The following is a 23,602-nucleotide window of genomic DNA, read 5'->3' on the forward strand; positions in this document are numbered from 1 at the left end:
TGAAATCTTGAGGGGAGCACCTGGTTGTGGCCGGTTTATGGTGAAATCTTGCGGGGAGCACATGGTTGTGACTGGTTTATGGTGAAATCTTGCGGGGAGCACCTGGTTGTGGCCGGTTTGTAGTGAAATCTTGCAGGGAGCACCTGGTTGTGGCCGGTTTATGGTGAAATCTTGCAGGGAGCACCTGGTTGTGGCCGGTTTATGGTGAAATCTTGCAGGGAGCACCTGGTTGTGGCCGGTTTATGGTGAAATCTTGCGGGGAGCACCTGGTTGTGGCCGGTTTATGGTGAAATCTTGCGGGGAGCACCTGGTTGTGGCCGGTTTATGGTGAAATCTTGCGAGGAGCACCTGTTGTGGCCAGTTTATGGTGAAATCTTGCGGGGAGCACCTGGTTGTGGCCGGTTTATGGTGAAATCTTGCGGGGAGCACCTGGTTGTGACTGGTTTATGGTGAAATCTTGCGGGGAGCACCTGGTTGTGGCCGGTTTATGGTGAAATCTTGCAGGGAGCACCTGGTTGTGGCCGGTTTATGGTGAAATCTTGCGAGGAGCACCTGGTTGTGGCCGGTTTATGGTGAAATCTTGCGAGGAGCACCTGGTTGTGGCCGGTTTATGGTGATATCTTGCGGGGAGCACCTGGTTGTGGCCGGTTTATGGTGAAATCTTGCGGGGAGCACCTGGTCGTGGCCGGTTTATGGTGAAATCTTGCGGGGAGCACCTGGTTGTGGCCGGTTTGTAGTGAAATCTTGCAGGGAGCACCTGGTCGTGGCTGGTTTATGGTGAAATCTTGCGGGGAGCACATGGTTGTGACTGGTTTATGGTGAAATCTTGCGGGGAGCACCTGGTTGTGGCCGGTTTATGGTGAAATCTTGAGGGGAGCACCTGGTTGTGGCCGGTTTATGGTGAAATCTTGCGGGGAGCACATGGTTGTGACTGGTTTATGGTGAAATCTTGCGGGGAGCACCTGGTTGTGGCCGGTTTGTAGTGAAATCTTGCAGGGAGCACCTGGTTGTGGCCGGTTTATGGTGAAATCTTGCAGGGAGCACCTGGTTGTGGCCGGTTTATGGTGAAATCTTGCAGGGAGCACCTGGTTGTGGCCGGTTTATGGTGAAATCTTGCGGGGAGCACCTGGTTGTGGCCGGTTTATGGTGAAATCTTGCGGGGAGCACCTGGTTGTGGCCGGTTTATGGTGTAATCTTGCGAGGAGCACCTGTTGTGGCCGGTTTATGGTGAAATCTTGCGGGGAGCACCTGGTTGTGGCCGGTTTATGGTGAAATCTTGCGAGGAGCACCTGTTGTGGCCGGTTTATGGTGAAATCTTGCGGGGAGCACCTGGTTGTGGCCGGTTTATGGTGAAATCTTGCGGGGAGCACCTGGTTGTGGCCGGTTTATGGTGAAATCTTGCGGGGAGCACCTGGTTGTGGCCGGTTTATGGTGAAATCTTGCGGGGAGCACATGGTTGTGACTGGTTTATGGTGAAATCTTGCAGGGAGCACCTGGCTGTGGCCGGTTTATGGTGAAATCTTGCAGGTAGCACCTGGTTGTGGCCGGTTTATGGTGAAATCTTGCGGGGAGCACCTGGCTGTGGCTGGTTTATGGTGAAATCTTGCAGGGAGCACCTGGCTGTGGCCGGTTTATGGTGAAATCTTGCAGGGAGCACCTGGTTGTGGCCGGTTTATGGTGAAATCTTGCGGGGAGCACATGGTTGTGACTGGTTTATGGTGAAATCTTGCAGGGAGCACCTGGCTGTGGCCGGTTTATGGTGAAATCTTGCAGGGAGCACCTGGTTGTGGCCGGTTTATGGTGAAATCTTGCAGGGAGCACCTGGCTGTGGCCGGTTTATGGTGAAATCTTGCGGGGAGCACCTGGCTGTGGCCGGTTTATGGTGAAATCTTGCAGGGAGCACCTGGCTGTGGCCGGTTTATGGTGAAATCTTGCAGGGAGCACCTGGCTGTGGCCGGTTTATGGTGAAATCTTGCAGGGAGCACCTGGCTGTGGCCGGTTTATGGTGAAATCTTGCAGGGAGCACCTGTTTTTTTTCTACAGGCAAAACCTGCTCTCTTGGCAATAAAGAAGCTGCTTACAAAAAGCAGGTGTCGCTGAGTTTTTGTCAGGTGCATTTGTCTCTTGTGCATACTGATAAAGTTTAGTGCAAAACAAAAAAAACATGATTCAACTTTCTCAGGTTTTTGCACTAAAAACGCAGCAAAATCTGATCCCTGCGTTTGTTCAGCTTTTTTTCGCTGCGTTTTTGCACTTACTGATTGTTTTCTATGGGTGAAAAAATGCTGCAAAATTGCGGAAAGACGTCGCATGCTGCATTTTGCAAAAACGCAGCAGTTTTCCAAATCAGCCAGGGCAAAAAAACCAACGCGTGTGCATGAGGTTTCTGAGATCCCAGAGCCCTCGCTGGTTCTGTAAAACGCTGCTTAATGTGCATAAAAACGCAGCAAAAACGCAACGTGTGAACATAGCCTAGAAGCAGCGCTGGGAATACTGAGGCGTCACAGAAGCTTCATGTGTTTGTCAATAAAATGTAACAACGTGCGGAATGTTTATAATTGTCATCAGTAACCATAGAAACAGCGACTGAAAGACTGACACTCAATAGGAAGGGGCAGTAAGGACGGTCACTGGGGCCCCGGGCCCTTACACAGCAGCAGATCCGTCACATGTTCAGCAGCTCACGTGAAGGTCATGTTCTCCTGATACCGCACATGACTGACACTCCCATCAGCCAATCACAAGTCCCGATCCAGCTCCGCCTCCACATAAAGCCTCAGCCCAGAGCTGCTGCCTCATTAGGAGCCTGGAGATCATCTGTGACGCTCCACAATGATGGGGGCTCTGATGAGGGTAGTTGTGCTGTGCACCCTGGCTCTGGGGGTCCTGACATCAGGTGAGGAAATATTGTAATGAGGGGCTGTGCAGACTGTCAATGACAGAGTCTCTCTCTCCTGTAGAGTGTAAGCTCTTATGGTCAGTGCGGTCTGCTCTCTCTCTCGTAGAGTGTAAGCTCTTATGGTCAGTGGGGTCCTCTCTCTCTCCTGTACAGTGTAAGCTCTTATGGTCAGTGGGGTCCTCTCTCTCTCCTGTAGAGTGTAAGCTCTTATGGTCAGTGGGGTCCTCTCTCTCTCCTGTAGAGTGTAAGCTCTTATGGTCAGTGGGGTCCTCTCTCTCTCCTGTACAGTGTAAGCTCTTATGGTCAGTGGGGTCCTCTCTCTCTCCTGTAGAGTGTAAGCTCTTATGGTCAGTGGGGTCCTCTCTCTCTCCTGTAGAGTGTAAGCTCTTATGGTCAGTGGGGTCCTCTCTTTCTCTCCTGTAGAGTGTAAGCTCTTATGGTCAGTGGGGTCCTCTCTCTCTCCTGTAGAGTGTAAGCTCTTATGGTCAGTGCAGTCCTCTCTCTCTCCTGTAGAGTGTAAGCTCTTATGGTCAGTGGGGTCCTCTCTCTCTCCTGTAGAGTGTAAGCTCTTATGGTCAGTGGGGTCCTCTCTTTCTCTCCTGTAGAGTGTAATCTCTTATGGTCAGTGGGGTCCTCTCTCTCTCCTGTAGAGTGTAAGCTCTTATGGTCAGTGGGATCCTCTCTCTCCTGTAGAGTGTAAGCTCTTATGGTCAGTGGGGTCCTCTCTCTCTCTCTCTCTCCTGTAGAGTGTAAGCTCTTATGGTCAGTGGGGTCCTCTCTCTCTCCCTCTCTCTCCTGTAGAGTGTAAGCTCTTATGGTCAGTGGGGTCCTCTCTCTCTCCTGTAGAGTGTAAGCTCTTATGGTCAGTGGGGTCCTCTCTCTCTCCTGTAGAGTGTAAGCTCTTATGGTCAGTGGGGTCCTCTCTCTCCTGTAGAGTGTAAGCTCTTATGGTCAGTGGGGATCTTCTCTCTCTCTCCTGTAGAGTGTAAGCTCTTATCGTCAGTGGGGTCTTCTCTCTCTCTCCTGTAGAGTGTAAGCTCTTATGGTCAGCGGGGTGTCAGTATTGTCATGGATTATTGGTTTCCTGGATGTACTGCTCTCAGGTCTATGTCGGTGCTATGTAATAAAGGTGCGGCAGTGTCCCTGGAGCCACAGATAGCAGGCTGCTGACATTGTGCTATCTCATGGGACTATCACAGAGGTCGTTGATGTTCTCGGTTTTCAGCAGATGATTGTCTGCGGTCGGAGCAGTGACGGCCCCTTCCCTATAATGTCCAGGTGAGATCCTGCGACCTGAGATCAGTGATGGTCTGCGGGATCTCTGTGTTACAGGTGCGGCGGTGACACGATCGCCTGTATTGTGCCGCTGGTGGTCATGTGACTGCAGGCACTGGGTGAAGGAGCGGTGACCTGTGAGTTATCTGACCCCGCACATAATAAGTGACGAGCGCTGGGACGTGTTCAGACCTTGTAGCCTGTGCTCGGACCGCACCTTGCTGCTAATCTCAGCTCTTATAAAGCACGGGGACACATGCAGGGAATGCTGGGAGATCTCTGCAGGCTGCACACCACTGTTCTTCACTAATCAGATCTTCACAGGCCACAATTACAGAATCCACAGAGATCCGAGCCCGTCTGATGGAGGGGTGTGCGTCCTGCACACCTGTAACTGCAGCTCCGGCTGTGACTGGAGTACAGGCATGATGTCCCTGCCGTTTGCTGCATCTAATAATCAGTTTTTTTGTGACTTTAGGAGAGGAAGATGATCCCCCTCAGGTGGAGACGCAATATGGTAAACTGCAGGGGAAGACGCTGTCTGCAACGGGAACAGACAGAACCGTTCACGCCTTCTATGGAGTCCCCTTCGCTAAACCTCCTGTTGGTGCATTGAGATATGCATCCCCCGAGCCCCCCGAGTCCTGGAGCTCAGTGCGAGTGGCCTCAGACTATGCCCCCATGTAAGTGCACTTAGAATGGTGTGGCAGAACTCCGAACACATTCATACACTAATAGAATGGTGTGGCAGAACTCCGGAACACATTCATACACTAATAGAATGGTGTGGCAGAACTCCGGAACACATTCATACACTAATAGAATGGTGTGGCAGAACTCCGAAAACATTCATACACTAATAGAATGGTGTGGCAGAACTCCGAACACATTCATACACTAATAGAATGGTGTGGCAGAACTCCGGAACACATTCATACACTAATAGAATGGTGTGGCAGAACTCCGAACACATTCATACACTAATAGAATGGTGTGGCAGAACTCTGAACACATTCATACACTAATAGAATGTTGTGGCAGAACTCCGGAACACATTCATACACTAATAGAATGGTGTGGCAGAACTCCGGAACACATTCATACACTAATAGAATGGTGTGGCAGAACTCCGAACACATTCATACACTAATAGAATGGTGTGGCAGAACTCCGGAACACATTCATACACTAATAGAATGGTGTGGCAGAACTCCGGAACACATTCATACACTAATAGAATGGTGTGGCAGAACTCCGAACACATTCATACACTAATAGAATGGTGTGGCAGAACTCCGGAACACATTCATACACTAATAGAATGGTGTGACAGAACTCCGGAACACATTCATACACTAATATATATATTATGCATCTTATACATCTTACAGATGTCTGCAGGATTATCACATGATGGAGCAGTTATTCCAGGCAGTGAAAGCCAAAGTTAGTTTACCCCCAGTGTCTGAGGACTGTCTGTACCTAAATGTATTCACACCTACGGATCGAGTGAAGGAGGAGAAGCTGCCGGTAAGTGTCACGTGTTTATTGTGTCACTAACAGTCCTTTATAATTGCTACTGAGTGTAGATGCAGATTTCATTGCTTCACCTTATGTGTGCCCTGATGCCGTGCCCATGGCGGTCCCTTATGATGCTAATTGGAGGCACAGTGAGAGAATCTCATTCACACTGACCTGCATTCCTTATTAGTAAACAGCTTCTACTCATTGCCCAGGTCATGGTGTTCATACATGGAGGAGCCTTGACGATGGGGGGAGCCATGATGTTTGAAGGTTCTGCACTTGGTGCCCATGAAAACGTTGTAGTTGTTTCCATCCAGTACCGGCTGGGGCTCCTCGGCTTCTTTAGGTAATGTCTATACGATCAGCGACTTTAATGTTCAGGGGTAATCTGCCAGCCTGTCATACCTGGTGTCATACCTATTGGACCTTTGTCAGTCTTTGTGCACATTGCTCTGCAGGGAGCCACTGGGTTAAGGTCCTTTTACTTCCTAAAGTCTCCCCATTTTATTAACCTCTGTTTCCTTGTCACAGCACTGGAGATGACCGCGCTCCTGGGAACTACGGCTTCTTGGATCAGGTTGCAGCTCTCCAGTGGGTTCAGGAGAACATTGCAGATTTTGGAGGGGACCCCGACTCTGTGACTATATTTGGGGAGTCTGCGGGGGGAATCAGCGTCTCTGCACTGGTGAGCAGTCGTGATGTTGATATTTTGCTCCTTATTGAGGCTCTGATTGGACGGTTGCTCTATAGGTGAAGGTAAGGACTTGCTGTTTAACCCTTAATGATCCTGTCTCCTTCTGTGTTTCTTATATTCAGGTGGCGTCTCCACTGGCCAAAGGCTTATTCCACAGAGCTATTGCTGAGAGTGGTGTAGCCATAATGCCGGGTTTGGTGGCCAAGTCTAAAGAAGAAAGTGTGTTTTACAGTAATGTAAGTGACTTGCACCATAAAATTATCTACTTTGCGGCTGATGACCCAGCGCCTTGAGTAAACGTGACGGCAATCATCCGATCAATGACCAAAGCGCTCGTTTGACGGGTGACTGGATCCTTCATACACCGTCCAGTGTAACCTGGTGCTTTGCTGTGGATACCGATGATTGCAGAATTTGTCAGCCGCTGAACCGACCATTGAACGACTGCCTATCGGGCGCAGTTGTGTTATTAGGCCGGTACTCCTCGGATCCATCGCTGTAGAATTACCAGAACTTTAACAAAAATATAGCAATCTCCAAATCCTCCCTGCACTATTCTGCACTTGCCGAGTGTAATATTATGCAATCGTGCGTTAATATCTGTTATTATTATTATAGCGCCATTTATTCCATGGCGCTTTACATGTGAAAAAGGGGTAAACATACAAGAACAATTACAATAATCTTGAACACAATGTGACAGCGACTGGTACAGGAGGAGCGAGGACCCTGCCCGCGAGGGCTCGCAGTCTACAGGGGATGGGTGAGGATACAGTAGGTGAGGGTACAGCTGGTCGTACAGCGGTATGGTGGAGCGAGGACCCTGACCGCGAGGGCTCACAATCTACAGGGGATGGGTGAGGATACAGTAGGTGAGGGTACAGCTGGTCGTACAGCGGTATGGTGGAGCGAGGACCCTGCCCGCGAGGGCTCAGTCTACAGGGGATGGGTGAGGATACAGTAGGTGATGGTAGAGCTGGTCGTGCAGCGGTATGGTGGAGCGAGGACCCTGCCCGCGAGGGCTCACAATCTACAGCGGATGGGTGAGGATACAGTAGGTGAGGGTAGAGCTGGTCGTACAGCGGTATGGTGGAGCGAGGACCCTGCCCGCGAGGGCTCACAGTCTACAAGGGATGGGTGAGGATACAGTAGGTGAGGGTAGAGCTGGTGGTGCAGCGGTATGGTGGAGCGAGGACCCTGCCCGCGAGGGCTCACAGTCTACAGGGGATGGGTGAGGATACAGTAGGTGAGGGTAGAGCTGGTCGTGCAGCGGTATGGTGGAGCGAGGACCCTGCCCGCGAAGGCTCAGTCTACAGGGGATGGGTGAGGATACAGTAGGTGAGGGTAGAGCTGGTCGTGCAGCGGTATGGTGGAGCGAGGGTTGCTGCAGGTTGTAGGCTTGTCGGAAGAGGTGGGTCTTCAGGTTCCTTTTCAAGGTTTCCATGGTAGGCGAGAGTCTGATATGTTGGGGTAGAGAGTTCCAGAGTAGGGGGGATGCACGGGAGAAATCTTATATGCGATTGTGGGAGGAGGAGATAAGAGGGGAGTAGAGCAGGAGATCTTGTGAGAATCGGAGGTTGCGTGCAGGTATGTACTGGGAGACTAGGTCACAGATGTATGGAGGAGACAGGTTGTGGATGGCTTTGTATGTCATGGTTAGGGTCTTGAACTGGAGTCTCTGGGTAATGGGGAGCCAGTGAAGAGATTGACAGAGAGGAGAGGCCGGGGAATAGCAGGGGGACAGGTGGATTAGTCGGGCAGCAGAGTTTAGGATAGATTGGAGGGGTGCGAGAGTGTTAGAGGGGAGGCCACAGAGCAGGAGGTTGCAGTAGTTGAGGCGGGAGATGATGAGGGTGCACTAGGGTTTTTGCAGATTCTTGGTTGAGGAATGTGCGGATCCGGGAGATATTGTTGAGTTGGAGTCGGCAGGAAGTGGAAAGGGCTTGGATATGTGGTTTGAAGGAGAGATCAGAGTCCAGGGTTACCCCGAGGCAACGAGCTTGAGGGACTGGGGAGAGTGGGCAGCCATTGACGTTGATAGATAGGTCAGTTGGGAGGGTTGAATGAGATGGTGGAAAGATGATGAATTCTGTTTTGTCCATGTTAAGTTTTAGGAATCTAGCAGGGAAGAAGGATGAGATGGCGGACAGACATTGTGGGATTTTGGTTAGTAGCGAGGAGATATCGGGTCCAGAGAGGTAGATCTGTGTGTCATCAGCATAGAGGTGATAATGAAAGGTATGAGACTCTATGATCTGTCCCAGGCCTAAGGTGTAGATGGAGAAGCGCAGGGGTCCTAGAACTGAACCTTGGGGGACACTGACAGATAGGGGGCGAGATGAGGAGGTGGTGTGTGAGTGGGAGACACTGAATGTCCTGTCTGTTAGGTATGAGGAGATCCAGGATAGGGCCAAGTCTGTGATGCTGAGAGATGAGAGAGTCTGGAGTAAGAGGGAATGGTCCACAGTGTCGAAGGCAGATGACAGGTCCAGGAGGAGGACAGAGTAGTGTCTCTTGGATTTGGCGGTTAGTAGGTCGTTGGTGACTTTGGTCAGGGCAGTTTCAGTAGAATGGTGCGGTCGGAAACCAGATTGTAGGCGGTCGAAGAGGGAGCAGGAGGAGAGGTGGGAGGACAGCTCAGAATGGACGTGTTCCAGTAGTTTTGAGGCTTAGGGGAGAAGTGATATGGGGCGATAGCTAGACACAGAGGATGGGACAAGAGAGGGCTTTTTGAGGATGGGTGTGATTGAGACATGTCTGAAGCATGAGGGGAAGACACCAGTTGTTAGTGACAAGTTGAAGAGGTGGGCTAGGGCTGGGATGAAGATAGTGGGAAGGTTTGGGATGAGGTGGGATGGGATTGGGTAAAGTTTACTGGTGGTGAGGTGTGATTTGGAGAGTAAGGAGGAAAGTTGATCTTCAGAAATGGTGGAGAATGTAGTTTTGGAGGAGGGTTGAGTAGGTGTGGGGGGGGCTGTGGGGGCTTTAGGCAAAAGCTTTGTCTGATGGTGTCAATCTTCAGCTTGAAGAATGAGGCAAAGTCTTCAGCTGAAATTAGAGGAGAGGGAGGAGGCACTGGGGAACGGAGGAGAGAATTGAAGGTGTTGAATAGTTGTTTGGGGTTGTGAGACAGGGAGGATATGAGACATAAGAAGTATGTTTGTTTTGCTGCAGTGAGTGTGGAGTTGAAGGTAGTGAGGGACTGTTTGAATGTGGTGAAGTGTTCATTGGAGTGGGACCTTTTCCATCTACGCTCAGCAACCCCGGAGGCCAGTCGCAGTTCTTTAGTTAGGCTGGTGGGCCAGGGTTGTCTGTTGATTGTGCAAGCTTTGGTATGTGTGAGGGGGGTGACAGAATCGAGAGCTGCAGCGGTTGTGGTGTTGTATAAAGTGGCAGCAACATCTGCATCATGTAAGGAACTAATGTCTGAAAGAGGGAGGAGGGATTCAGAGAGTGAGTGTAGGTCAAGGTGTCTGAGATTTCTGCGAGGGTATGCAAGTTTGTGGAGTGGGGATTGTTGACCTGGAGAGGAGAGGGCAGAGAATGTGAGGAGGTTGTGGTCAGAGAGAGGGAGAGGTGAGTTAGAGAGGTTAGATAGGGAACAGAGGCAGGTGAAGATGAGGTCCAGTGTGTGGCCATCTTTGTGGGTGGATGTGGAAGACCACTGAATAAGACCAAATGAGGAATTGAGGGATAGAAGCTTAGAGGCAGCTGAGAGGGAAGTGTCAATGGGGATGTTGAAGTCGCCCATGAGGATAGTGGGGATGTCAACGGAGAGGAAATGAAGTAGCCAGGTGGTGAAGTGGTCAAAGAAAGTGGTGGTTGATCCTGGGGGGCGGTAGATGACAGCCAGTTGTAGGTTGGAGGGGGAGTAGATGCGCACACAGTGCACTTCAAAAGAGGGGAGAGTAATTGCGGGCGGCAGTGGGATATGGGTGAAGGAGCAGTTATCTGAGAGGAGGAAACCTATTCCTTTACCGTGCTTACCGGTGGGGCGGGGGTTATGCGAGAGGTGGAATCCGCCGTACGAAAGTGCAGCAGGAGAGGCCGTGTCGGAGGGGGTGAGCCAGGTTTCGGTGATGCCGAGGAAGGAAAGCTTGTTAGTGATGAAGAGATTGTGAATGTAGAAAAGTTTATTGCAGACCGAGCGAGCGTTCCATAGAGCTCCTGTTAGTGTGACTGGGGAAGCGGGGGCTGGGCGGATGGGTTTAAGGTTAGAAGGGTTACGAGAGTTTGGGATAGATCGTGGGTAGGAGGTGGAAGTGAGTGTAGGGATGTGGTGAGATGTCGCCGGCAGTAAGGAGGAGCAGAGAAAGCGCTAGTAGGTGGGAGCAGGAGAGGGCATGAGGTGGCTGTCTGTGTTTGGAGACAAAGAATTGTATGTTGTGGAATAGCTCTGAGGAGGAGGTGAGATGGGTGGGGAGAATGGAGGGAGAGATGAAGAGTTCCTTACTAGGTGTAGGGATTAGGGGTGGTTGTAAGAAGTGAAGGATTAAGGGAGTGAGAGTGAAAACAAAGACAAACATTGTTTGCTGTGACTTAGTATCCAGTTCCCTTCAGGTTCAATTCAGGATTAATTCAAATTTCAGACACTTCAGCTAATGGACACACTTAAGCTGAGGGACACAGACTGAAGTCTGACACAGACTCCTAGTTCTCAATATATGGCCTACAGAATGCATTCAGCTGTGAAGCAGATGGGAGTGGTCTGTGCTCATCTTGATCAGCTGATTAGATTCAACCAGACGCTGGATGCTCAAGACAGCGTAAGCAAGGCCATAAATGAAAGTGGGGGTGGCTGGGTCACATACCAGTGGGTCATAGGGGTAGAGAAATATAGAGAAATCTGCATGCGAGTCAAGACGGAAAAGTTGGGTGACGTACCATTAGAGAATAGGAACAGAACGGTTTAGGGAAGACAGCATGGAATTCAGCAAGGGAAAGTTGGGTGACGTACCTGTAAGAGGAATGGATAAACAGATGCTGATTAGAGTGCTGTGATGGCAGGTAACTCTGTTGGCCACTTGATGGCGCTGTGGGTCTATACTTATAAGGTAGTAGCAGGGAATTGTGGGCCATGTGGCTGAGGCCACATCCAGTGTCTGGGGAGTCTGCATTGCTGAGGCTGCTGACACCACGTAGGAGCCTGTCAGATCTGTGACGCTCGGGACAAATGAGGGGGCAGCAATGGGGGTAACAGTGACCCTTTGCTTGTATCAGATTTCCTTTCACTTCTGCAGATTGTGGCCAATATTTCGGGCTGTGGTTTGGACGCGCTGGTGGACTGTCTGAAGGCGAAATCTGAAGAAGAGATGCGGTCTCTGGTTGTCTCTATGGTACGGTCAGTGCAGTCATAGGGTTCATTATCATTGTAAAGGACATATCGATATTCATGCTATAGTTACTTTTATAATTACTTCATTTTTTGATTGCTTGCTTCTAAAATCATGTTGTTACTCCTTGCATAGCATACCTTCTTTTATTCTTTTCTCCTGCTTCACATTCAATTTTCTCTCAAGAACATTCTATGAAATGCCCTGCTCCTGTTATCTAACTAGTCTGAGCCGGGATGTACGACCTTGTAACTTTCCATCATGTGCCGAACTAACGATAATATGACCATATGTGTCTTTCCGTAATAATTGTACTAACATTGGTTTAAGCCTGTAGTATGGCTGTAGGTGATTGGCTATTGATAAACTCAAAACAATATATAATGCTAAGTAAAATAAACTGGATTAGAGATTCTCTGAATCCTCCCATACAGAGCTCTGTCTCCGTCTGGTTCCCTGATTGCAATCAACCTTGTAACATAATAATTTGACACTCACTTGGTCAACCGTGAAGGGTCATTGCTGCCCTCCCTCAACACCATGAATCCCCACCACTCCTGACTCCCAGTAATGCCAGGGAATATTCACCAGTTCCATCTGCGTCACTGATGTCCTATTGTCAGAAAGATGTGCAGAATTGTGAATGCAGCTCTGGATCTGAAGAAAAGCATATTACAAAATCTGCAGCACCTCCAATCAAGTAACCTCCACAGCCACACCTCTTGTCCTCTGCCCCGGTGGCCCCCACGACCACACCTCTTGTCCTCTGCCCCGGTGGCCCCCACGACCACACCTCTTGTCCTCTGCCGCCCCCCCCCCCTATGGCCGCACCTCTTGTCCTCTGCCCCAGTGGCCCCCCCCCCCACCATCACCACACCTCTTGTCCTCGGCCCCGGTAGCCTCCATCACCACACCTCTTGTCCTCTGCCCCAGTGGCCTCCATCACCACACCTCTTGTCCTCTGCCCCAGTGGCCTCCATCAGCACACCTCTTGTCCTCGGCCCCGGTGGCCTCCATCACCACACCTCTTGTCCTCGGCCCCGGTGGCCTCCATCACCACACCTCTTGTCCTCGGCCCCGGTGGCCTCCATCACCACACCTCTTGTCCTTTGTCACTGAAATCTGATCCAGCCAGCTTCAGAGCAGCGCTTACAAGATAGACTTTAACCCAGTCCATGAGCAATCCTTAATAAAAGTAATAATCCCTCCATTCATGATTTCTAATAACTAAACTGTAAAGTTGACAAACACTTTGTAAATTTACCCTCTAAAGAACAAGAGAATAATCCTATAAATCACCACCACCTTATTAACGACTGCGGTGATAGAGCATTTAATAATTTCTCTGTAAAGGTTTGGGGGTCTTGAGGTTGAGGGTGCGCAGTTGGGTTTCACCTTCCACTTTTCTCCTGCCTCTGCAGAAGATGATGGCTTTGCCTGCAAGTGTTGATGGCTCCTTCTTCCCTAAAGCCGCAGAACAGATTATGGCTGATAAAGAGGTGAACAGCGTTCCTTTCATGACCGGAGTCAACAACCAGGAGTTTGGATGGATCCTGCCATCGGTAAGACTGACCGAGGAGGAAACGCTGAGATCCTTCTGATGATCTTTACACCATTGACCATTCTCCTCCTTATTCTACCCTCAGGCGATGAACATCTCAGGCTTTCGAGAAGGAATGGAGAGAGAGGTGGCAGAAGAAATGCTGAAGACCTTCCCCATTCTGGTAAGAGCGCTGCTGCCAGGAGATGACCATCGCTGAGGGGGGATTATGGGGCACTTAGAGGGCAAAATGTGCATGATTGTAAGCCGCTGACCCCATATACCAGTGTGGTAGCCACAGAAACCCATGACAAAGATCACCAGCCATCCTACAGTTATTATTTTATTATTATTTATATAGCTCCATTGATTCCATGGTGCTGTACATGAGAAGGGGTTACATACCAGATACAGATATCACTTACAGTAAACTAACAATGATAGACGGGTACAGAGGGAGGAGGACCCTGCCCTTGTGAGATGACATTATACAGGATGTGGAAGGAGACAGTTGGTTGAGGGGTTGCAGTAGCTCCGGTGTTGTTGGTTGAGTGGTTGCAGTAGCTCCGGTGTTGTTGGTTGAGGGGTTGCAGTAGCTCCGGTGTTGTTGGTTGAGGGGTTGCAGTAGCTCCGGTGTTGTTGGTTGAGGGGTTGCAGTAGCTCCGGTGTTGTTGGTTGAGGGGTTGCAGTAGCTCTGGTGTTGTTGGTTGAGGGGTTGCAGTAGCTCTGGTGTTGTTGGTTGAGGGGTTGCAGTAGCTCTGGTGTTGTTGGTTGAGGGGTTGCAGTAGCTCTGGTGTTGTTGGTTGAGGGGTTGCAGTAGTTCTGGTGTTGTCGGTTGAGGGGTTGCAGTAGCTCTGGTGTTGTTGGTTGAGGGGTTGCAGTAGCTCTGGTGTTGTTGGTTGAGGGGTTGCAGTAGCTCTGGTGTTGTTGGTTGAGGGGTTGCAGTAGCTCTGGTGTTGTTGGCTGAGGGGTTGCAGTAGTTCCGGTGTTGTTGGTTGAGGGGTTGCAGTAGTTCTGGAGTTGAGGAGGTAGTGGGGTCATGGCAGGCTGTAGCTTGTTTGAAGAGATGGGTTTTCAGGTTCCGTCTGAAGGATCCAGATGTGGTGGATAATCGGACGTGTTGAGGCGCAGAATTCCATAGGACGGGGGATATTAGGGAGAAATCTTGGAGGCGATTGGGTGAGGAACGAATAAGTGTGGAGGAGAGAAGGAGGTCTTGGGAGGACCGGAGGTTACGTGAGGGAATATAACGATAGATTAGTTCAGAGATGTACGGAGGAGGGAGGTTATGGATGGCTTTGTAGGTCAGTGTTAGTGGTTTGAACTGGATACGCTGGGCAATTGGGAGCCAGTGAAGGGATTTGCGGAGGGGAGAGATGGACCAATCCTGCAGCAGAGTTGAGGATAGACTGGAGGGGTGCGAGAGTGTTAGCAGGGAGGCCACACAGGAGGATGTTGCAGTAGTCGAGGCGTTTGATGATGAGGGCATGCACAAGCAGTGTAGTAGATTGAGGGTTGAGGAAAGGACGGATTCTGGAAATGTTTTTGAGCTGGAGGCGACAGGAGGTGGCGAGAGCTTGGATGTGGGATTGGAAGGACAGGACAGAGTAAAGGGTTACTCCGAGGCAGCGGATTGTCGGTACAGCGGAAAGTGTGATGTCATTTATTGTGATAGAAAGATCAGGTGGGGAAGATACTTGAGATGGGGGAAAGATGATGAGTTCAGTTTTGTCCACATTGAGCTTGAGGTAGCGGGAGGAGAAGAAGGAGGATATGGCTGCTAGACACTCTGGGATTCTGGACAGCAGAGAGGTGACGTCTGGGCCAGAGAGGTAGATCTGGGTGTCATCAGCGTACAGATGGTACTGGAGGCCATGGGACTTTATGAGCTGTCCCAGGCCAGGGGTATAGATGGAGAAGAGTAGGTGTTAGAAAGGTATGAGGAGATCCAAGATAAGGCAAGAATTTTGACGCCAAAGGAAGAGAGGATCTGTAGTAGGAGGCAGTGGCCAACTGTGTCGAAGGCAGAGGACAGGTCAAGAAGAAGGAGCACAGAGAATTGTCTGTTAGCTTTGGCTGTAAGTAAGTCATTATGCAAATTACCTCTTCAGAGAAAAAGAGGACTTGTACTTTATAGCGCCACCTATTGGAAGCAGCAATCCTGCAAGTCACAATCAACCCTTTAATGAGTCGTGCAGTATGACTTCGGATAAAAGCCAAAATCAGAATCTCAATTTGCAGTAAGTTATTAGTAATTTTGGTAAGGGCAGTTTCGGTGGAATGGTGGGGGCGGAAGCCGGATCGTCTGTTGTCGAAGAGAGAGTTAGATGAGAAGTGAGAGGAAAGTTCAGCGTGAACGTGTTGCTCAAGGAGTTTGGAGGCAAATGGGAGCAGCGATATGGGGCGGTAGCTGGACAAGGCGGTTGGGTTGAGGGATGGCTTTTTGAGGATGGGCGTGATTGTGGCATGTTTGAAGGCAGCGGGGAAGGTACCAGAAGTTAGTGATAGGTTGAAAAGATGGCTTAGGGATGGATGAGTGAGGTTGGGGAGGAGGTGGGATGGGATGGACAAGTGGTGAGGTGTGATTTGGAGAGGAGAAGAGTAAGGTCTCCTTCAGTGATGTTGGGAAGGGAGGTTATGGGGGAAGGGCAATGGTCTTGAAAACAAAGGGGTTGTGGTGGTCAGACAGTAAAGACTTGCCTTGTTTGGGCAATCTTGTTTTTGAAGTGTGTGGCAAACTTTTCAGCAGAGATTACGGAGGTCGGAGGAGAGAGTTAGAAGTGTTGAATAGCTGTTTGGGGTTGTAGGATAGGGAGGATATGAGGGTTGTGAAGTCGGCCTGTTTAGCAGAGGTGAGTGCTGATTTGAATGCGAGCGTTGCTTGTTTGAATGCAGTGAAGTCATCATGTCAATGTGTTTCTTCTAACGCCGCTCCACAACCCTGGACACTTGTCGAAGCTGTTTAGTGAGGTTGTTGTGCCAGGGTTGCCTGTTGACTCGTCGCGCTCTGCCAAGCATAAGAGGGGCGACCGAGTCAATAGCTGATGCGAGAGTGGCATTGTAGAAAGCAGTGGCGCTGTCTGTGTCATGGAGTGAGGATATGGATGTCAGTGGTAGAATAGAGTCAGAGAGTGTGTGAGTGTCTAGATGTGTAAGGTTTCTCCGGGGGTGTGCTAGCTGCCGGACATGGGTGACAGGTGAAGAGGACGGGGATGAGAATGTGAGTAGATGGTGGTCAGATAGGGGTAGGGGGGAGGTTGTGAGGTTAGATAGGGAGCAGAGTTGGGTGAAGATCAGGTCTAGTGTGTGTCCGTCTGTGTGGGTGGCTGAGGAGGACCACTGAGTAAGTCCAAAGGATGAAGTAAGCGACAGGAGTTTGGATGCTGTTGACTGGCGAGTGTCAGTGGGGATGTTGAAATCGCCCATGATGATTGTGGGAATGTCAGCAGAGAGAAAGTAAAGAAGCCCGGTGGAGAATTGGTCAGTAAAGGCCGTGATCGAGCCCGGGGGTCGGTATATGACGGCCACTTGGAGGTTGGAGGGAGAGTAGATGCGGCCAGAGTGGACTTCAAAAGAAGGGAGAATAAAGGAGGGTAGAGGTGGGATAGGGTTAAAGTTGGTAGAAAGGAGTTCTTCTGTGCCAACCTGATCCTGCGGGGCCCTTACTTGCCCACCATGTCCTGACGTCCACATCCTGCAGAGTGTACGAGTCTCTGCTCCTCATTTGCCCGATGACCTTCGCCAGGAGCAGAGGCCTTCAGCCGTCATCTTCTACCACCTGCTTTGGATCTTCTCGTCTTCTGTGATCTCTCCGCTTGTGGTGATATTCTGGGGATATTGATATATTTCAGGGTCCATTCAGCAGCGCCACCAGCTTCCTGATAGACGAATACATTGGAGATGTGACTGATCCTGACGAAATCCGTAACCGCTTTGTAGATCTGGTTGGAGACCTTGTCTTTGTCATCCCAGCACTACGAACGGCCAAGTACCACCGAGGTACGATGCCCGAGATGGAGAATGACCTCCGCACATATCTTGTGTCCCACATACATAGGATGAAATGACGGGGAACGCAGTCACCTCCTCCTTATGGTGTTGGGGGTTTCTGCAGAACATTGATCTTTCTTCTGAACCTCACAATCTTTTATTCCAGATTCTGGCCATCCCACCTATTTCTATGAGTTCCAGCACCGCCCATCGTTCTTTGAGGACATCAAGCCGGACTTTGTGAAAGCCGATCACGGGGACGAGGTGTTCTTTGTGATAGGAGGTCCTTTCTTGAAGGGCGACGTTCTGTTTACAGGTGACCCCCTTACTCTGCAGTGATACATGCGGGGTGATGATGATGAATGGGGGCATTTATAGATCAGTCACACATCGCAGTCAAGAAGTTGTTACTTTCTCTTCCATTGTGAAACGCTGACGTCATTATTACATTTCTCGTGTTTTGTTCCGTGCCGGAACGCACAGTAATATAGAGCACAAATTATTACTACAATCCCAAAAAAGTTGGGATGCTGGGTAAAATGTATAAAAAACAAGATGCGATCTGGAAATCTCTTCTTGCCATATATCAACACATAAAACACATCAGAGGTGGAATTTTGGATATTTTTCCATTTTAGTTAAAAAATAAAAAAAAGAAAAAAAAAAAAGAACTCACTTAAAAATAAATGGCAGCGACAAATCTCAAAAAAAAAAAAATGTTGGTAAATTGTTATGGGGGAGAGGGACGGCCCGGCTTGTCGTGGGGGAGAGGGACGGCCCGGCTTGTCGTGGGGGAGAGGGACGGCCCGGCTTGTCGTGGGGGAGAGGGACGGCCCGGCTTGTCGTGGGGGAGGGGGACGGCCCGGCTTGTCGTGGGGGAGGGGGACGGCCCGGCTTGTCGTGGGGGAGGGGGACGGCCCGGCTTGTCGTGGGGGAGGGGGACGGCCCGGCTTGTCGTGGGGGAGGGGGACGGCCCGGCTTGTCGTGGGGGAGGGGGACGGCCCGGCTTGTCTTGGCGGAGGGGGACGGCCCGGCTTGTCTTGGCGGAGGGGGACGGCCCGGCTTGTCTTGGCGGAGGGGGACGGCCCGGCTTGTCTTGGCGGAGGGGGACGGCCCGGCTTGTCTTGGCGGAGGGGGACGGCCCGGCTTGTCTTGGCGGAGGGGGACGGCCCGGCTTGTCTTGGCGGAGGGGGACGGCCCGGCTTGTTTTGGCGGAGGGGGACGGCCCGGCTTGTCTTGGCGGAGGGGGACGGCCCGGCTTGTCTTGGCGGAGGGGGACGGCCCGGCTTGTCTTGGCGGAGGGGGACGGCCCGGCTTGTCTTGGCGGAGGGGGACGGCCCGGCTTGTCTTGGCGGAGGGGGACGGCCCGGCTTGTCATGGCGGAGAGGGACGGCCCGGCCCGTTAGCAGCGCACAGTTCATACCTCTGATGTATGGGGGGCATTAGTGTCCAGGGCAGGGGCCGCGCACACATGAGGCGCCAGTATTATATGGAGTTGTTAGGTGTCTGGATGGAGCCGATGTTCGTCAGGAGCACACTGCACCGCCACATCCTGCCGCCATCATTGTACTTTGTGGCACAGAATTAGTTTTTATTATCAGAGTTGGTTCTTTTTCCTCCATGTTGGACTTTCTGGTGATAAATTCATCTCTGTGCAGGAACATTTACTGCGGGTTGTGATCTGATTCTGCTTTTCTTTTTCTCCCAGGAGCCGCCACCGAAGAAGAGAAGGATCTGAGCAAAGCTGTAATGAAGTACTGGGCCAACTTTGCCCGCAGCGGGTGAGACGTGACCTATTCTGGGTGATTGTATATGACAGGCCGATACTGGGGGGCTACCTTGGCTTCAGTCCCCACATTCCCCGCCCCCTCACTACACCCCCCATAGCACATATACAGTGGGTACGGAAAGTATTCAGACCCCTTTTACATTTTTCATATTTTTGCTTCATTGCAGCCATTTGGTAAATTTTCTCATTACAGTCCACTCTGCCCCATCTGGACTGAAAAAAAACAAATGTAGAAATTTTTGCAAATTTATTAAAAAAGAAAACCTGAACTATCACATGGTCATAAGTCTTCAGCCCCTTTGCTCAGTATTGAGTAGAAGCCCCCTTTTGAGCTAGTGCAGCCATGAGTCTTCTTGGGAATGATGCAACAAGTTCTTCACCCCTGGATTTGGGGATCCTCGGCCATTCTTCCTTGCAGATCCTCTCCAGTTCCGTCAGGTTGGATGGTGAACGTTGGTGGACGGCCATTTTCAGGTCTCTCCAGAGATGCTCAATTGGGTTTAGGTCAGGGCTCTGGCTGGGCCGGTCAAGAATGGTCACAGAGTTGTTCTGAAGCCACTCCTTTGTTATTTTAGCTGTGTGCTTAGGGTCATTGTCTTGTTGGAAGGTGAACCTTCGGCCAAGTCTGAGGTCCTGAGCACTCTGGAAGAGGTTTTCATCCAGGATATCTCTGTACTTGGCAGCATTCATCTTTCCTTCAATTGCAACCAGTCGTCCTGTCCCTGCAGCTGAAACCCCCCCCATAGCATGATGCTGCCACCACCATGTTTTACTGTTGGGATTGTATTGGGCAGGTGATGAGCAGTGCCTGGTTTTCTCCACACATACCACTTAGAATTATCACCAAAAAGTTCTATCTTCGTCTCATCAGACCAGAGACTCTTATTTCTCATAGTCTGGGAGTCCTTCATGTGATTTTGAGCAAACTCTATGCGGACTTTCATATGTCTTGCACTGAGGAGAGGCTTCTGTCGGGCCACTCTGCCATAAAGGCCAGACTGGTGGAGGGCTGCAGTGATGGTTGACTTTGTGGAACTTTCTCCCATCTCCCTACTGCATCTCAGGAGCTCAGCCACAGTGATCTTGGGATTCTTCTTTACCTCTCTCACCAAGGCTCTTTTCCCACGATTGCTCAGTTTGGCTGGACGGCCAGGTCTAGGAAGACTTTTGGTGGTCCCAAACTTCTTCCATTTAAGGATTATGGAGGCCACTGTGCTCTTAGGAACATTGAGTAATGCAGAAATTCTTTTGTAACCTTGGTCAGATCTGTGCCTTGCCACAATTCTGTCTCTGGGCTCCTTGGGCAGTTCCTTTGAGCTCATGATTCTCATTTGGTCTGACATGCACTGTGAGCTGTGAGGTCTTATATAGACAGGTGTGCGCCTTTCCAAATCAAGTCCTATCAGTTTCATTAAACACAGCTGGACTCTAATGAAGGAGTAGAACCATCTCAAGGAGGATCACAAGGAAATGGACAGCATGTGACTTAAATATGAGGGTCTGAGCAAAGGGTCTGAATACTTATGACCATGGGATATTTCAGTTTTTCTTTTTTAAAAAATTGGCAAAAATTTCTACATTTCTGTTTTTTTCAGTCCAGATGGGGCAGAGTGGACTTTAATGAGGAAAAAAAAGAACTTTTTAGAATTTATCAAATGGCTGCAATGAAACAAAGAGTGAAAAATGTAAAGGGGTCTGAATACTTTCCGTACCCACTGTATATTAGGTCACTGTCCCTTCTCCGGTCCTGCGCTGACCTTGATGCATTTTCACCCTTTCTCCATTCTTGTCTGCAGTGACCCCAATGGTCCGGGCCTGGCGCACTGGCCGCAGTATGATGAGGATGAAGATTACATGGAGATAAACCTGAAGCCGAAAGCTGCAAAACAGCTGAAGGCTGGAGAGTATGAATTCTGGACCCGCGTGCTCCCTGAGAAGATGCAGGAGGCGCCGCAGCAGCAGCACAGCGAGCTGTAGGCGCTGCCACAGTCATTGACTGCAGCGCTGACCAGATACACTGAGCCCCCGTTCACACACACTCCTAACAATGAGGCCGACATAAGAGATGAGGACGTCGCCTTCTGTCATTAACAGATCAGAGACCCCTGACCCTGCGCCCACGGAGGTGACCAGCCCCATTATACAGGCAGTCTACAGGAACAATCCTCACCACGGACCTCGGCCGGTCCATTGTCGCTGGAAACAGTCAGCAGGCTGACGTCCAGAACTCCCTACCAACCTGCTGGAGCTCCTATGATGCGGGGGAGGGGGAATAACTGGTTATACAGGCGCCTGTACACACCTGGTGTCACGATCTCGCCTCCCAGAACGCAAAAACAACAAACTGTGCAGACACAGAATAGCAGACACTGTGCAGAATAGTGAGCGCAGCTCTGGAGCGTCACACTGGAATCTGTACATAGATGGATAAAGCTTGTATAATGGGGGTCGCCGGTGACCCAGGTGTAACAGCCCTCCTGGTCTGATCCTCGTCCTGTCCTGAATACAGCAATGTACGGCTGCCAGTGCCGCTCCAGGTCTGTATCGTGCAGCTCCGGGGTCTCTAGCTGGGGTCCGCGTCTGTCAGGTCATGCTGGGAGTTGTGGTTGCACAGTGGCTGGAGATGACTGATGTGTGAGGAATAATTACTGCTGCTGGACGGACACTTCATTAAATGAATGACGAGTTACGTGTCTGCTGTCTTGTCTGCGATGTGGAGACGTCCCCCCGGACCCCCGCCCCTGTGCTCACCGCAAAAGTAATGGCACATGATCCCAGGAGATGGTGAGAGTAGTCATCCTGCCGCTCCCCTGTGCTGTATGCCATCACCCTGCTCCTAGCCTGATACAGACGGGTGGTGCAGCCCCCCACCCCAGTGTCTGACTATTCCGAGTGACACCGCTCCCCCCTATTGTGTCACGTACAGGATTAAGGTGCGCCTCCTTATAATTAACCCATTAGTAATGAGGAGTGACGGTCATCATGGTTATCCCATAAATACTTATCATACAGGACGGGAGAGAATGAGGGTCCCAAAGCCTCCTGTGTGAGGAGCGGGGGGGGGGGGTCCTGGCTCCATCCACACAGGGGCGGCTTTAGGACTTTTCTTCTATGTGTTGGTACATAGGTGGTCATGAATAGTGTACCCTGGTGCCCCTCATCCCAGGACCCCTACACATCTAACCCATCCACACAGGGGGGCTTTAGGACTCTTCTTCTTGGGGGGTCAGTGACGTCACACACTTATCCTCTCTCCTGTGTGTTGATACATAGGTGAAAAAACGTCAACGTTGCGTCCTAGATTGCTGTGAAACATAGAAACTTCGCTGCTACAATATAAATATATGAAAGCTACAAAATGCACAGTCCAGTTTGACTATATTTCACTTCTATCTATGGGCCTGACATCTGCACCAACTAATAATTTTAATTTGTTCCCAGCAATAAAGGACTTGCATTTATTTGCGAGGAAACTCATCCTTAAGAAGCTACACAATAGAGGGGCAGAAGGACAACTTCTAGGAAGTTCATTGGAGAGTGAAGCCCTTGAGGAACTTTTGAGAGCAAGCCCCTCGAGCTTTGAGCGTTCGACTAGGTTCCCCCCCCTTGTCTCTATGTCCGGCAGTTGAAATATTTGTTAAATTGGTCATAGAGGAATTTCGTGATATTCCGGTCAACCGGAGATTTGACAATATGACCTCCGGTCACCGCAGGGCTCTGCGTGAACTCCAGGCCATAGATGATGTGGTTATCAAGCCGGCTGACAAGGGGGGGAACATAGTCCTATGGCCGAAGACTCTGTACGAGAGGGAGGCCTTTAGGCGCCTTAGAGACAAAACAACTTACCATAAATTGGAGCAGAGTCCAATGACAACTTATTTGGCAGAATCGGAGGATATACTATTTCGGGCCTTTGATAAAGGTATTATCCCGAAAAAGTTCTTTTGAGGGCCTCATTACTAAGTTTCCTAAAATCCCTACCATCTATTTTCTACCCAAAGTCCATAAGAACCCAATGGAGCCACCAGGACGCCCGATCGTGTCCAGCTCTCACACCTGTACCAAGAGGTCTCCCGCCAGAGATCTCAGCAGGATACAATCCTGTCCTATCTGCGGACTGTACACTCCCGCTTGAATGCACTGTATCGGCCCCTCCACGCTTTGGTGGTGATCCCGCTCTATGTCGGGGCTTCATCAACCAGTGCACGCTGCACTTTCAGGTCCTGGCTCATCAGTTTGCTTCCGACCGGGTTAAAGTGGCATTCATCAAGTCTCACCTCACCGGAGAGGCATTGGCGTGACTCCATCCCCTATGGGAGAGAGGGGATCCTCTGGTGTCCGACCTCCAGGCTTTCCTTGTGGCCTTCCGGAGGGTTTTTGATGAGCCCGGCCGCACGTCCTCGACTGCCTCCTCTCTTCTTCGTCTACGCCATGGGAACCTCACGGTGGGCCAGTACGCTGTGCGTTTCCACACCCTCACGTCTGAATGTGCCTGGAACAACGAGGCTCTGGTGTCTATGACGCGCCCCCTGGGCCATATTCTTTAGGGGAATACCCG

The 23,602-nt window shown here is 50.6% G+C and overlaps 1 protein-coding gene across 1 annotated transcript; it reads left to right on the top strand.

Annotated features, from left to right (window-relative positions):
• Window positions 1–2,746: 2,746 nt before the first annotated feature.
• Window positions 2,747–21,733, top strand: LOC141246049 (fatty acyl-CoA hydrolase precursor, medium chain-like). Its single transcript, XM_073669110.1, has 13 exons — window positions 2,747–2,896; window positions 4,653–4,857; window positions 5,566–5,704; window positions 5,911–6,044; window positions 6,230–6,383; window positions 6,515–6,628; window positions 11,633–11,728; window positions 13,147–13,287; window positions 13,372–13,449; window positions 17,117–17,264; window positions 17,422–17,571; window positions 18,964–19,036; window positions 20,841–21,733. The coding sequence occupies exons 1-13, from the start codon at window positions 2,833–2,835 to the stop codon at window positions 21,019–21,021; spliced, it is 1,677 nt and encodes a 558-aa protein (XP_073525211.1). The 5' UTR covers window positions 2,747–2,832; the 3' UTR covers window positions 21,022–21,733.
• Window positions 21,734–23,602: the final 1,869 nt, after the last annotated feature.

The sequence above is a fragment of the Phyllobates terribilis genome, unplaced genomic scaffold (assembly GCF_046119375.1).
Source record: "Phyllobates terribilis strain yellow unplaced genomic scaffold, ASM4611937v1 Scaffold_2325__1_contigs__length_140968, whole genome shotgun sequence".
Lineage (NCBI taxonomy): Eukaryota > Metazoa > Chordata > Amphibia > Anura > Dendrobatidae > Phyllobates > Phyllobates terribilis.

Excerpts from the sequence above, each read along its gene's own strand:
- LOC141246049 (XM_073669110.1), top strand. The coding sequence starts at position 2,833 with ATGATGGGGGCTCTGATGAGGGTAGTTGTGCTGTGCACCCTGGCTCTG. Across the intron at positions 17,265-17,421 it reads AACGGCCAAGTACCACCGAG|ATTCTGGCCATCCCACCTAT; the intron begins GTACGATGCCCG and ends CTTTTATTCCAG. Across the intron at positions 17,572-18,963 it reads GGGCGACGTTCTGTTTACAG|GAGCCGCCACCGAAGAAGAG; the intron begins GTGACCCCCTTA and ends TTTTTCTCCCAG.